This window comes from Pristis pectinata, chromosome 17 (genome assembly GCF_009764475.1).
Source record: "Pristis pectinata isolate sPriPec2 chromosome 17, sPriPec2.1.pri, whole genome shotgun sequence".
Lineage (NCBI taxonomy): Eukaryota > Metazoa > Chordata > Chondrichthyes > Rhinopristiformes > Pristidae > Pristis > Pristis pectinata.
The window spans coordinates 25,872,291-25,887,062 of NC_067421.1; the positions used below are offsets into that span (position 1 = coordinate 25,872,291).

General features: G+C 38.1%; 1 protein-coding gene across 2 annotated transcripts in view; it reads right to left on the reverse strand.

Annotated features, from left to right (window-relative positions):
* The window catches only part of atxn2 (ataxin 2), an 87,383-nt gene that overhangs the window by 10,674 nt on the left and 61,937 nt on the right, over positions 1–14,772 (reverse strand). For both annotated transcript variants that reach the window (XM_052031961.1, XM_052031960.1), the window contains exons 10-15: positions 10,438–10,614; positions 8,320–8,541; positions 6,826–6,942; positions 5,713–5,783; positions 4,749–5,071; positions 1,905–1,971 (exon numbers count right to left, since the gene is read on the reverse strand). In XM_052031961.1, the coding sequence (XP_051887921.1) occupies positions 1,905–1,971; positions 4,749–5,071; positions 5,713–5,783; positions 6,826–6,942; positions 8,320–8,541; positions 10,438–10,614 (977 nt within the window). The remainder of the gene's footprint in view (positions 1–1,904; positions 1,972–4,748; positions 5,072–5,712; positions 5,784–6,825; positions 6,943–8,319; positions 8,542–10,437; positions 10,615–14,772) is intronic.

Here is a 14,772-nt window from a genome sequence, read left to right on the forward strand (position 1 = left end):
TACTTCCTTACACAAAAACCTCCCAGAGATAATGAAGAACTAGGGGTCGAGTGCAAAAGAGGAAACAAAAGTAGTAAACATTAGTAAAGAAAGGTGTGAAAACTGATAAATTCCTGGGACCTGATCTACATCTAGAGTTTTGAAAGACGTGGCTATTTTGAAATTGAATGCCTTGGTTATCATCTGCCAAAATTTATTTATTTTTTAAACAGATTCTGGAATGATTTCTGCAGATTGGAAGGTAGCAAATACGAATCTACTATTTACGGAGGGGGAGAGAGAAAACAGGGAACTACCGACCTGCTAGCCTGATAATCAGTAGTTCAGAAAATGCTGGAATCTTTAATAAACGCTGTTACATCAAGACACTTGGAAAACAATATGATGGAGCAGAGTCAACATAGATTTATGATGGAGAAATTTTGTTTGCCAAATCTACTGGAGTTCTTTGAGGATGTGTCTAGTAGAATGGATAGAACCAGTGGATGTTGTGGATTTGTATTTCAGATGGCTTTCATTGAGGTCCCACAAAGGAGGCAAGTGAACAAGATTAAGATGATTAAGCACCTGGAATTAACAGTAACGTTGGCATGAATTGAGAGGTAACAGATAGAAAACAGTAGAAATAAACAAATCCTTCAAGTTGACAAGCAAGACTAGTGGGGTATTGTGAGGATTTGCTCGTAGATCTTAACTATTCACAATTGCTGTCAACTTTCTGAAGGGACTTAATGTAACATTTCCAAGTTTGTTAATAAAACTAAGTGGGATGTAAGTAGTGATAAGGATGCAAAGAGCTTCAAGGAGGTATAGACAAATACATGGGCAAAGATAAGGAGGTCAAGCACAACATGAAAAAAGGCAAGGTTATCTGCTTTGGTAGAAAAAACAAATATGCTACATATTTTTTAAATTGTGAGAGATGTTTAAAGGAACCAGGATGGCCCTGTGCACGTCAATAAAAGTTAACAGGCAAGTCTAGCAGGCAGGAAGGCAAATGGTATGTTGCCCTTATTGCAAGAACCTTGAGTACAAGTTTAAGGATGTTTTTCAACAATTACATTGGTTTTAGTGAGGCCACATCTGGAGCAGTGTACACATTTTTGGTCTCTTTTCCTAAGAATGAGAGGTGATCTCATTGAAACAGTCAAGGTTCTTCACTGGCTTCAACAGTGTAGATGTATGAGGCTATTTTCCCTGGCCAAGGTTCTGGAACTAACAGTCTCAAGGGGTAGTCTATTTAGGATTGCATTGAGGAGAAACATCTTCATTTAAAAGATGGCAAATCTTTGGAGTTCTCTGCCCTAGACGACTTAGTTACTGACTGCATTCAAACAGAGATCAATAGATTTCTGGACATTAAAGGAAACAAGGGAATATGGGGAGAGGGCAGGAAAATGGTGTCTGAGGCAGAAGATTAGCTATGATTTTGTTGAATAACAGCAGGTTCAAGGGACTGAATGGGAATACTTTTATTCCCATTTCTTATGCACTAATGACCTTGGCAAGTAAAGCCACAACAAATAACACAAATGTCCCAGCAACACTGAGGTTTTCTTGGGTCAGGCAACTCATGAATCTCTACAAGAGTAATCTGTTGTCCTTGTTTTGCTAATAGGTAGCAGTTCTCAGGATTTTCTAGTCATCAGGTAGAGATTTCTTCCTTGACCCCCGGTGTTTTCAAATAGGCAATTCTGAAAGGTAGGGGCACATTTTTGAAATAGATGACACTGGAAAGGTTTAGGAAGAAAGAATGAAGAACCTGATCAACATTAAAGAGATGGTAAACATATATGACTATTTCTTCATTCAATTTTGGAGTTTGCAGAAGCTTAAAATTTTAATCCAAAAAGGTGGGTGTGGGATAGAGTGGGGCGAGAAACATAAAAAGTAGAACAACTTACAGGAGTATAAAAAGCCTTGGGATTGAACTCTTTAGCATTGGGATTCAATGTAGACTTTCTGACTTGTCTGAAATAAAAAACATTTAAATAAGTATATACACATTTCCTGTGCATGCAAATTGTTGGAAATGCATTAAATGCCTTCAACATTATTTTTTCCAGTCATTGCAATTACATTTTTGTTCTTCTTATAAAACAATCTATTCACATAGCATTTTGAACTTATGATATTTACAGGAGTTCACAAAACCAAAAAATTTATATTACGTGAATGGATATGTAGTGTTTAAAACCAAAATAATGAAACAGCAACATGCATAAAAGTTTACAGTTAAACAAAAACACATGAATTTTACATTTCTAATTTGGTTTCAAATGTATGAAAGCTAAAGCACTTCAAAAATAAAAATCACAGAAAATTGTTAGAACAATTCTTCTTTCCAAGATAAGATCACAGAAAACTGGTCAATTTGACTATTTTGCTGCATAGAATCTACAGTGGCATGCAAAAGTTTGGGCACCCTTGGTCAAAATTTCTGTTACAGTGAATAGCTAAGCGAGTAAAAGATCACCTGATTTCCAAAAGGCATAAAGTTAAAGATGACACATTTCTTTAATATTTTAAGCAAAATTACCTTTTTATTTCCATCTTTTACAGTTTCAAAAGAACAAAAAAGGAGAAGGGCCTGAAGCAAAAGTTTGGGCACCCTGCATGGTCAGTACTTAGTAACACCCGCTTTGGCAAGTATCACAGCTTGTAAACGCTTTCCGTCGCCAGCTAAGAGTCTTTCAATTCTTGTTTGAGGGATTTTCGCCCATTCTTCCTTGCAAAAGGCTTCCAGTTCTGTGAGATTCTTGGGCCGTCTTGCACGCACTGCTCTTCTGAGGTCTATCCACAGATCTTCGATGATGTTTAGGTCGGGGGACTGTGAGGGCCATGGCAAAACCTTCAGCTTGTGCCTCTTGAGGTACTCCATTGTGGATTCTGAGGTGTGTTTAGGATAGTTATCCTGTTGTAGAAGCCATACTCTTTTCATCTTCAGCTTTTTTTTTTACAGGCGGTGTGATGTTTGCTTGCAGAATTTGCTGGTATTTAATTGAATTCATTCTTACCTCTACCAGTGAAATGTTACCCGTGCCACTGGCTGCAACACAAACCCAAAGCATCATCGATCCACCCCTGTGCTTAACAGTTGGAGAGGTGTTCTTTTCATGAAGTTCTGCACCCTTTTTTCTCCAAACATACCTTCGCTCATTGCAGCCAAAAAGTTCTATTTTAACTTCTTCAGTCCACAGGACTTGTTTCCAAAATGCATCAAGCTTGTTTAGGATGTTCCTTTGCAAACTTCTGATGCTGAATTTTGTGCTGAGGATGCAGGAAAGGTTTGCTTCTGATGACTCTTCCATGAAGGTCATATTTGTGCAGGTGTCGCTGCACAGTAGAACAGTGCACCACCACTCCAGACTCTGCTAAATCTCCTGAAGGTCTTTTGCAGTCAAACGGGGGTTTTGATTTGCCTTTCTAGCAATCCTACGAGCAGTTCTCTTGGAAAGTTTTCTTGGTCTTCCAGACCTCAACTTGACCTCCGCCGTTCCTGTTAACTGCCATTTCTTAATTACATTAAGAACTGAGGAAACGGCTATCTGAAAACGCTTTGCTATCTTCTTATAGCCTTCTCCTGCTTTGTGGGCATCATTTATTTTAATTTTCAGAGTGCTTGGCAGCTGCTTAGAGGAGCCCATGGCTGATGTTGGGACAAGGTTTGAGGAGTCAGGGTATTTATAAAGCTTTGAAATTTGCATCACCTGGCCTTTCCTAACAATGACTGAACAAGCCATAGCCCTAACAAGCTAATGAAGGTCTGAAACCTTGGTAATAGTTATCTGAGAGCTCAAACCTCTTGGGGGGGGGGTCTGAAACCTTGGTAATAGTTATCTGAGAGCTCAAACCTCTTGGGGTGCCCAAACTTTTGCATGGTGCTTCTTTCCTTTTTTCACTCTAAAATTGTACAAAACAAAAATAATACACTAATCTTGCTTAAAATGTTGAAAAGAATGTTTCATCTTTAACCTTACGACTTTTGGCGATCAGTTCATCTTCTACTCACTTAACTATTCACAGTAACAGAAATTTTGACCAGGGGTGCCCAAACTTTTGCATGCCACTGTATAACAAAGGTCATTCCACTTATCAGATTGATACCATCTCTTCCACTGCAGCTACCTCAACTTGTTTTTTCATGTATTTACTTTTATTACTTTTGAACCATTATATATAATCCAAATCCCTTTTAATGCCACTAACGTATCTCTCATCTCAACTAGGTAGAAAAGCATTTTTTGTCCAAGCAAGTCACATAGGGAAAAATTCTTCAGAGCATTTCCACATAACCCTCAATAAAAACAGCTCTGCCACAATAAATACTCAAATAGCTGTATCCGAGACTGAACATCACACTTAAAAGTTACAAAATGTTTGTGCTTCAAATCACAGTAGTTAGTGTATACTAGAAAATAAAAGTACTTAAAATACAAAGCACAGATTTCCTCATTGGAGAGAATTTTAACTTTGCCAAGAAAATTTTAAGATTAAGGCCATGCGCTAATTTATAACAAATAGTTGTTAAAGACTGCACATCAGAAGCACTACGTTTCCCATCTTTCACTAACTTTATTGAAGATGAAGATGGCTTTATATTCAACAGATGTACTTGCAAAATGTCCAAAATGGAAAACCTGTGTTTGTAAATCAAGTTTATGGTTTGTAGATTTCCACAGTATTCCACCAAATGGATAATTAGTTTAGAATCATTTAAGGATGCTTTTTCTGGTGTGCATACGTACTCTGGTGTACCTTCCTTCTTATCCTCTTTTTCCTCTTTCTCTGCCTTGGTATTTGGGCCAGTGGTCTGGACGGCTTGAGAGGTCACATCTGGTCCTCTCTTCTGCTCGGAGGTGATGATGTTCGGAGAATTGCTGGGACTGCTTGGCTTGCTACTACCATTACTGGTGTTGGCATTGGAGCTGCTGTCACTGGCGGATTCTTTGCTGCTTGGCTCAATCACTGTTATTTTTTCTTTAACTGAATCCTTAGGTTGGTTATCTACACTCTCTCTGGATTTATTGAACTGATCCACAACTGGATCAGGGGTTGATGTAGTCTGTAGCTAGGAACAACAAAGTTAACTTTAAATACACACATTAACTTATTAGCATTAGACAGAACAAGCAAGCACAAGTTTCTTAGGAAACACCTAATAACATATTCACTGGTCCAATATTCATTATATTCAATTGTTATCTATTCAACTCTGACCATCATCTATTACACCAGAGTGTTACCTCACCTGCACATAACATTGTAAGCATAATTATATGTAACCGAGATAAATGAAGAAGTGCTATGAAGAGGTGCCTAACACACTTTCAACACTTGTTAAAAATAATTTTTAAAAATTGCTGAGGAAAAAAAAGCAGAAAAACCACTTTATAAATGACATGGAATGTACCAACAGCCTGAAAAACATAGCAGCAATAAGTTCTCAAAGTGCGCTGCAACAATCAAATAAACCATAAAGATTAGACTGTTTAAAATGGTCGATGATGGGAAATGGTAGATGATGGGAAATGAAGTCAATGACAATCATCAAAATATTAAAAAAATCCTTTCAATTTCTTGATAAAAATGAGTAATTTCTTCCCCACACAACATCCAGATATTAGCAAACAAAATAACATGATAAAGAAATTTACAAAATCCCCACAGACATTTACGGTTTTAAAATGGACTCTTTGAAAAAGTACTCACCCTGAAGTCCTCCCTAAATTTCTTTAAATCTGCTATCTGTTTTTTATGATCTGAAGCCATTGGAGATGTAGCTGGAAAAAGAACAGAAACTCTCAAAAATCACATGATAAATGTTTGTGCACCAGCCTGTTGATAAATAATCGTATGCAATACACATAATACCCAAACTTGGGACATAAAACAAGCATTTTGCAAAAGATTTTAGTTAATTTAATCAATCTGATAAGACTGTCTTGTGCAGCAAAGTAGTGAACCCTAATAAGAATTAGAACACAGAACATAACAGCACAGTACAGGCCCTTCAGCCCATGATGCTGTGCCGACATTTTATCCTGCTCTATTATCTATCTAACCCTTCGCTCCCACATAGCCCTCCATTTTTCTATCATTCATGTGTCTATCTAAGAGGCTCTTAAATGTCCCTAATGTATCTGCTCCCACAACCTCTGCCAGCAGTGCGTTTCGCGCATCTGCCACTCTGTGTAAAAAAAAACTTACCTCTGACATCCCCCTTATACCTTCCTCCAATCACCTTAAAATTATGGCCCCTCATGTTAGCCATTTTCACCCTGGGAAAAAGTCTCTGACTGTCCACTCGATCTATGCCTCTTATCATCTTGTGCACCTCTACCAAGTCACTTCTCATCCTCCTTCTCTCCAAAGAGAAGACCCAGCTCACTCAACCCATCCTCATAAGACATGCTCTCCAATCCAGGCAGTGTCCTGGTAAATCTCCTCTGCACCCTCTAAAGCTTCCATATCCTTCCTCTAATGAGGTGACCAGAACTGAACACAATACTCCAAGCGTGGTCTAACCAGAGTTCTATACAGCGGCAACATTACCTCACGGCTCTTGAGCTCAGTACCCCGACTAATGAAGGCCAACACACCATACGCCTCCTTAACAACCCTATCGACCTGAGTGGCAACCTTGAAGGATCTATGGACGTGGAAGATGGAGAATGAACTTCCATTGCCCATGAGATTAAATACTGATGACTACATTTGATAATTTAAATAGTTTTGGCAACTCTAAATTGTACAAGTATAAATTGGAGAAAATTCATAGGATAAAGCTATTGGCATGCACACACACACACATGCAATACTCACCCTTGATTCCTGGTTTGGTTAAGCTGGGGGAAGTACCACAAGTTTCAACAGGCTTGGGAGTCTCTTTATTTGCAGAGGGTGAACCCTGCTTTTGTTCTTGAAGCCTTGTATCTTTAGCTGTAAACACAAAAATAACCAGAATTACTTCTAAAATTAAAAAAAGGTATGGTCATTAAAGTACAGAATAGACTAGGTATTCCTATTCCATGTGAAGATTTAACAGCAAAAGCAGTTTTCCATATCCCAAGAATCCATAAGCTCTTGTTTTTCTTCAGCACATCAACGACTATTATGGTGACCTTAACCATTGAACCCATAAGAGAACACACAACATGGGGGACAGGAATAATAAACAAGGACAGCGCAACGATGCAAAGTCACGTTGCGAGAGTCAGCAAAAAAACATTGCTTAAAATTAGGTACTGTGATGGTTTTCAGTAGTAGCAAGCAGGGACGCAATGTTAATTAGGATGGGTGCTCCAGAACACATATGTTTATATTAGATAGCAACAAATGAACTTTATAGCCACAATGGTGGGACAAAGTAAAAAAAAAAGAGCTGAAATGATATATAAGGGGAAAAGATTGGAGAATGTAAAGATGTTTCAGGCAAGAATATGAAAAGTAGTAGCTTTAAAGTCATTGCAACTAACAAAAATATTAATGAGAATGGACTGCTGAACAGGAGAATCATTGGGATTTAAACAACTTTACACTATATAAGATCAGATCAGATTTCTTTATTAGTCACATGTACATTGAAACACACAGTGAAATGCATCTTTTGCGTAGAGTGTTCTGGGGGCAGCCCGCAAGTGTCGCCACGCTTCCGGCGCCAACATAGCATGCCCACAACTTCCTAACCCATACATCTTTGGAATGAGAGAGGAAACCGGAGCACCCAGAGGAAACCCATGCAGACACATGGGGAGAATGTACAAACTCCTTACAGACAGCAGCGGGAATTGAACCCGGGTCGCTGGCGCTGTAATAGCGTTAAGAGGCCAATAAGAAATGAGACAAGAGACTGCAGATGCTGGAATCTGGAGCAAACAAGACTACCCATTTCCCTCCAGATGCTGCCTGACCCGCTGAGTTCCTCCAGCGCGTTTTGTGTTGAATAAGAAATGAGAGTAACACAAGTCTAAAAGTCAACAGTAGTAGAAATGGTTGTAGTTGTAGTTGGAAGAGATAGGGTAGGTAGTATATAATTCTGCAGAGGTGAAACAAACAATGTTGCTGACATTTAAACCTCACTTGAGCAGAGACACCAAGGTCTTGTGCTCTCTTTACAGTGAAGTTATCTTTGTATGTTATGGAGGGTCATTTTCTGCTGGGTTAACTGTTAGTTTTCAAGTTGGTATGTATGCCAAGGCTAGTACTGCTGTCAACTGAAAATATCAATTAAAGTATCAACTTTCATTATCCTATCAATATTTATAACATTCAATACTGTACCGATGTGACTGCAGAAGGGGAAAATAAGTGACTCACCTTCAGCTGATGGAGTAACAGCTCTATTGGTAGCTGGACTGGCTGGAGTAGGAGATACAGTTGTAGCAGGTATCGCTAAAGGTTCAGCTGGGACACTGCCAGGTTGGGGAGAAGATAGGATCATTCCACTTGGTGTATTTCCAGGATTATACTGAGATGGCTGGTTGCCGTGTCTGGGGGATCGGGGTCTGTGTGTTTTGGGAGATAAACGAGTACTTGACCCTAAAGTTTAAAAAAAATACAATTTCAAGGACCATAATTAATGTGATGTACCAAACTTATACAGAATTATTTCAGGTGAGATTTATGGCTGATAAGCTGCAAACTTTCAAAAAAGTAATCCAAGAGCAAAATATAGCTTATGCTGCAAATCTGAAATAACAGAAAATACTCAGGTCAGTCAGCATTCATGAAGAAAGAAAGAAAGAAAGAATTAAAATTTCAGATTGATACCTTTTCTATTAGAACAGTTCCTTGGTTGATTTCCAGACTCCCTTCCTCCCATGATTCATAACCACAACCCTCCCAGAACACAGTGAGGAAAAATATATTTGGTTCCAAGCTTCACATTTGTAACTCAAGCGAGAGTTTCCCCCAGACAAATTAAACTAAAATTCCTGAGGAAGGTAAGTATTTCCCAACAAAATAAAGCTCAAAGAGCTCAAGAATAAACCGACTTTGGGTCGTATCTTCAATTGTAATGAGTATGCCAAACTATTTATTCATTTATGCCAAAGCCCTTAGCTTCACTGCCCGTTTCTGTGGAACCTGCCCTCATCCGACTACAACCCAATTATCAATCAAAGCCAATGCATCTTCAGAAGTTCCTTTTCTTTCTGACCCCACATTATCTTGAGAGGCAACACTTCCCCCTAAATCCCACTCCCACTGCTGTCCTTTCCCCTGGCAAGCATTAGTTTCTGGCTGCCTCCTAATTCTCATCTCTGTGCTTTTGCCGGTGACATTTATCTACAGACATAGAGTCAGCTTCCACGTGTATGATCGCAACACCCAACTCTACCTACCCAACACTCTTCTGGACATCCATTACTGTGCTGCAAACTGTTGTCAACATCTAGTCCAGCAGGAACTGTGATTAACTGAGAATCAATGAGAAGACTTAAACCCTAACTTCTTACTTTAATCAGATACTTCCTATACCAATGACTTTCTGAATCAGACTGTTTGATATCTCAGAGCTTGGTGCAGTGCTCAGTTGACCTTCCTGACAATACAATGTCACGATGCATGCACCTGCCTCAGTCATGCAATCATCAATCTCCAAACATATTGGTGTAGCACAGTGACTCAACTAGTACGGCTGCTGCCTCACAGCTCCAGCAACCGGGATTCAATTCTGATTTCCAATCTATCTGTATGGAATTTGCAAATTCTCCCTGTGACCGCACAACTTTCCTCTGGGTGCTCCGGTTTCCTTCCAAAGATGTGTGGGTTGATGGTTAATTGGCCACTGTAAGTGAGTGGTAGAATCTGGTGGGAGCTGATGAGAATGTGAGGTGAATTTAAAAAAAAATGACTCAGTACAGACTCATTGAGCCAAAGGGCCTATTTCCATGCTCTAAGACTCTGACTCTATATCACCAGAAGTCACAGTAACAATGGTCTCCTACTCAGCCCCTCATTCTCCATACTTCCGCATCCCCTGCCGCCTCCACTACCAAACTCTTCCAAAACCCGTGTTCATATCCAATGCCTAATTACGTCTGCCATTCAAAATTACTCCCATTGACCAAGCATCAACTTTAAAATTCCCATCCATAGAATGTATCCCTAACCTTTTCTGTTTCTCTAAACTCTTCCCATTCTCAAGCTACCCAAGAACCCTTACCCTTCCAAATTTACCATTCTTCTTGCTGTCTGGACTGCCTTTGATCCACCAAAGGAAACTGCATCTCCGTATCTGTTCAACCCACTCACAAATAAAACATCTTTGACCACTCTATCATGTCATGAAATATTTGTGTATGTATTTTCCCAATTATTCTTTGGGACATTTGTCTATATTGAAGGATATTACCCAAATACAAACTGCTATTTTTAAAATTCTTAAAAGATCTCAAACACCTGATTTTATTTCAGCAGCTTAAGAATACTTACCACCACTAACTACAGATGACCAAGTTCCTCCTGAAGAACTGTTTCGAGGTACAGGAGCAGAGATTTCTCCAGATACACTGTGGGGTATGAAATCCAAACTTGAAGACATTCCAGCTCTACCAGAAGGACCCCTATGTCGAGGGTGACGTTGGGCCTTTGGAGACATTCGTGGAGGACCTTGATGATAGAACAAAGCATAATGAATACAAATATTCATTGCAGTAAGCAAGTAAAATGAAGAGGATGACAAATTTAGGTGATAGTTTCCAAGTATCATTCTAGTCATATCCAATTGACTTTTCCTATGAATCTGACGTGTAATATTAGCAGACCAAATTGCTAAAGTTCATAAAACCATAGGATCTTTTTAAAAACAACATTCTGTGAATTGAATTAAATTAACTGTCAGTTATACCAGAGGACCAAAATAAAAATCATAATCTACTAAGACAAGACAAGACTTTAACCCCTTAGGAATTTATATTGCAAACTATGAAGTCACGGCATGCTTTCCTTTGCTGCAATGTTCACAGATAAGTCAGGATGAGTTAAAACTTTCTCCACTGAATCCTCACTGTTGACCAATTTCATTTTGAATATATATGTGCATTTTTCAGAAATAGTCTTTTTAGGCATGGAAAAATGGTGTGCCACACAGCCAATGGTAAATCCCTTAGTTTTCTAGAAAATGAGAATTCTATACTGTGGATCTACAAGGTTAAAGAAGGTTACTAAGGATTTTCTTTCTCTCTATTCTAGAGGGGAAAAGTAAGTTTTCCTCATGCTGAACCACGAGTAAACCAAGGGCACTGAACAAAATAAGGACTTCATAACATTTGAATATTTCACATCTTACTGTATGGTGCTTCGTATTAATTCATCAGAGGTGTTTAAAAAAATGTCATTCCCAATTCATAAAATGGAATCACAATTCAAAAACAGGCTGATCATTTCAGCTGGTCCATGCTATTGTTAACGTACAACTCCCCCTTTCTACATTCGCCTAGCTGTCTGTGGGGAGTAAAGGGAACTTTGCAATAAGAGAAGAGAGAGGTAAAAATGGATTCTTTATACATAGACCTAAATGATGAACCAAACTAGACAGATTTAAAAGAGCCAGCATTCATGTTATATTTTAAATGTTTATAAACAATAATGCCTATTTTGCTGATTTGCAATTACTATTTGATAATACTCCTTAGGATGTTTTACAATGTAAAATGTTACAGAGCATGTTGAGACTCAGAGATGACAACTTCTACAACATACAATTAAAGTTGTTTTTAAAAGTTCTCCATGATAGACATCAATTGTAAATTTAATATAAATGTGAACAAAAAGATTAAAACCCAATAGTTAGTTGACATTTTTCTCCCCACACTGAGTGCGCATTTAATTTGAAAATAAAAATAGCAGTTAATTAATCCATTAGCTGACTGGTTAAATGGGCTTTATGATGAGGACTGAACCTGAGACCTTCTTGACAGCACAGCAATTAAAAGATACCCCGGAGATAATCTGAAGATACAATTTATTAAAGGTCAGGATTTTCACTTAAAATATTGTTAACTCAACAAACAACAAATGACAAATTGAACAAATTCAATTGTGACGTTCTCCAGAAAGCTTGTGCTAAACCTAAGATACAACCTATGTGAACCACACCTCATGCAGGAATTAAAAGTGACAGAGGATTTAGTCACACCATCACAAGTAATTGACATTATTCCAGGATCTGATGGCAAACTTGGTAAACTTATTAAATGAAGTCAGTTATGATCAGAGTTACTTCATTTAATAAGCTTAAGCTTAAAAACTTTATCCAGAGCAACTACTGCCCACTCAGAGTATAGCCTCAAGTACAGCAATTTGTAAAGCAATTCACTAATACCACATTATGCCCTCTCTCTGAGAGAGTATGCATTTGTGCATGAACTTGAGAAAGAATCAATTGTGGAAAAAGAGGTCACAAAATGCAGCCACCAGATCCTCGTTAAATTCAATAAGCTATGCATTTGTATCAATGAATATACTTGTATTAATTACACATCAGTCAGATATTATGAGTAATGTAATCTTAAGGGCAATTGCAGGTGGGCATTTGATACTGGCCTTGACAGCAATGTCTGCATTCTGAAAAATGAATACATAAAAATGAATAAAATAGATTCATAAACCAATAAGCTGATCTGTAGCGTAGCATGTGCAACATCAAACATGTAATACATTAAACATGATTCTGTAGCTCATGAAATGTTAATATGGATTACAATCAATTCAGGCTTTTTTTTCCCCTCACTCTGCACAGTTGTTTATATTTAACACACCAAAACAACAGTTCGTCACATGCTAAAAGTTAATTTGTACATATATAACAAGTATGTCCAAATTAACAAATTCATTGGATGTTACCTACAGAGAAACTTATGGAAATAATAATTGGGGCAATTTTACGAACAGTTTTTAAACTTTAATTATATTATGCATGGAGGAAAACAAGTAGATAAAACCGCCGTTTAATAAAAAATATACTATACTGCACTCCATAAACCACACAGAACAGACATTTGGAACAAAAGGATTATGAACAAAAGGATTATGACTAGAGTATTTTGCATCTTTCTCCCAAATGGTAACAAAATAGGCAGAGCTCTAACAGTGAGGAAAAATTTCTCTAAGTTGCCAGATGTTATCAATGAATTGGCCAATAGGTATAAAAGACAATGCACTTGAGAAGAGCAAACAAGAGATACATGAAAAACAGTAGGATATCAAGTGTAAACAAGCAAGAAAATAAAAAACAAGGAAGCTTCCAGGGATCCTTGAAGCAGGACAAGTGGCCAAAGTGCTTTAAATAACATACTTAGCTTTTTAACAGCCAACTCACAGAAGGCAAGAGCAGAGACTTACTAATCAGATGACATTTTAAACCTCGAAATCATCTCAGCAACCTTCACATCACCCGATTAAATATATCGCCTTTGTCTACTCCTTGCCTCCCCACCCTCTGCAACTTAAAACTAACTTTTCTCAGTTTCAATTTCAGTCTTCAATCTTGAATGTTAACTCTGTGTCTCTATCTACAGACCCTGTGTGACTTACAAAATGTTTCCAGTATTTTTTTTGTTTTTTATTTTCAGTCTTGCTGGAACTGTCTAAACACCAGCTGGGCCGCAGCTAGAGTCCTGTGTAAACTCTTGGTCATCAGATTACAGAATGGGCATAATTGTTCTTAAGAAGGTTTAGAAGATATTGAAAGAGCTGAAGAATTTTAGGTACGAGGAGAGACTGGCTGGGCCAAGTTGTTTCTTTGGAACAAAAGGCTGAGGGAATATTTAATAGAGGTCAATAAAGTTATGAAGTGTCTATTCAGGGTTAACAGGACCCATTTGCTCTTAGCAGAGAGCCAATAACTAGAAAACATAGATTTAAGATAGTAGGGAGTTGAGATAAACTATAATAAAATAAAAAATGGGAGCAGGCTATTCAGCCCTTCAACCTATCCACCATTCAACATGGCTGACTTTCTACCTCAAACACCATTTTCCTGCCCTATCCGCCCATATCCTTCAATTCCTTTAAAACCCAGATATCTATCCATTGCTGTTTTGAATACAATCAATGATCAAGTGTCCACAACCCTCGGGGAGAAGAGAATTCCAAAGAAAATTGTTACTATTTTGAACAAAAATTTCTCATCTCAGTCCTAAAAGGCCTACCCCTCATTTTGAGGCTGTGATCCCTTGTTCGAGGCATCTTAATCAGAGGCAACATTTGTCCAGTATCTATTTTGCTGAGCCCTCCATGAACTTTTTTTGTGTTTCAATGAGCTAACCTCTCATTCTTTTAAACTCTAGGGAACAGAGGCAGTCTGCTCAGATTCTCACGACAGATCTGGCATTGGCATAAACAGTCTGGTGAATCTTTGCTGCATCCCATCTACACCACAAATATCCTTCCTTAGGAATGGAGATCAAAACTTTACATAATATGGTATGGTCTCACTAAGACCTAATATAATTGTAGCTAGACATGTATGCAAATCCTATTAGAATAAATGACAAAAGTACCATTTACCTTCTTAACAGTCTGCTGCACCTGAATGTTAGCTTTCAGTCACTTGTGTGTACAAGGTAATGTGTGTTCCTTTGAACATCAAATTTCCCAGTCTCCAACCATTTTAAAAAAAACCCAGCATTGCTGTTTTTCTCTACTGAAGTAGATAACGACACATTTTCCCACATGGCATTCGATCTGCCAAGTTGTTATCTGTTCACTTAGCTCGTCTACATCCTCTTGAACCAGATAAAGCTGTCTTTCAGCCTTCAAAGTTCT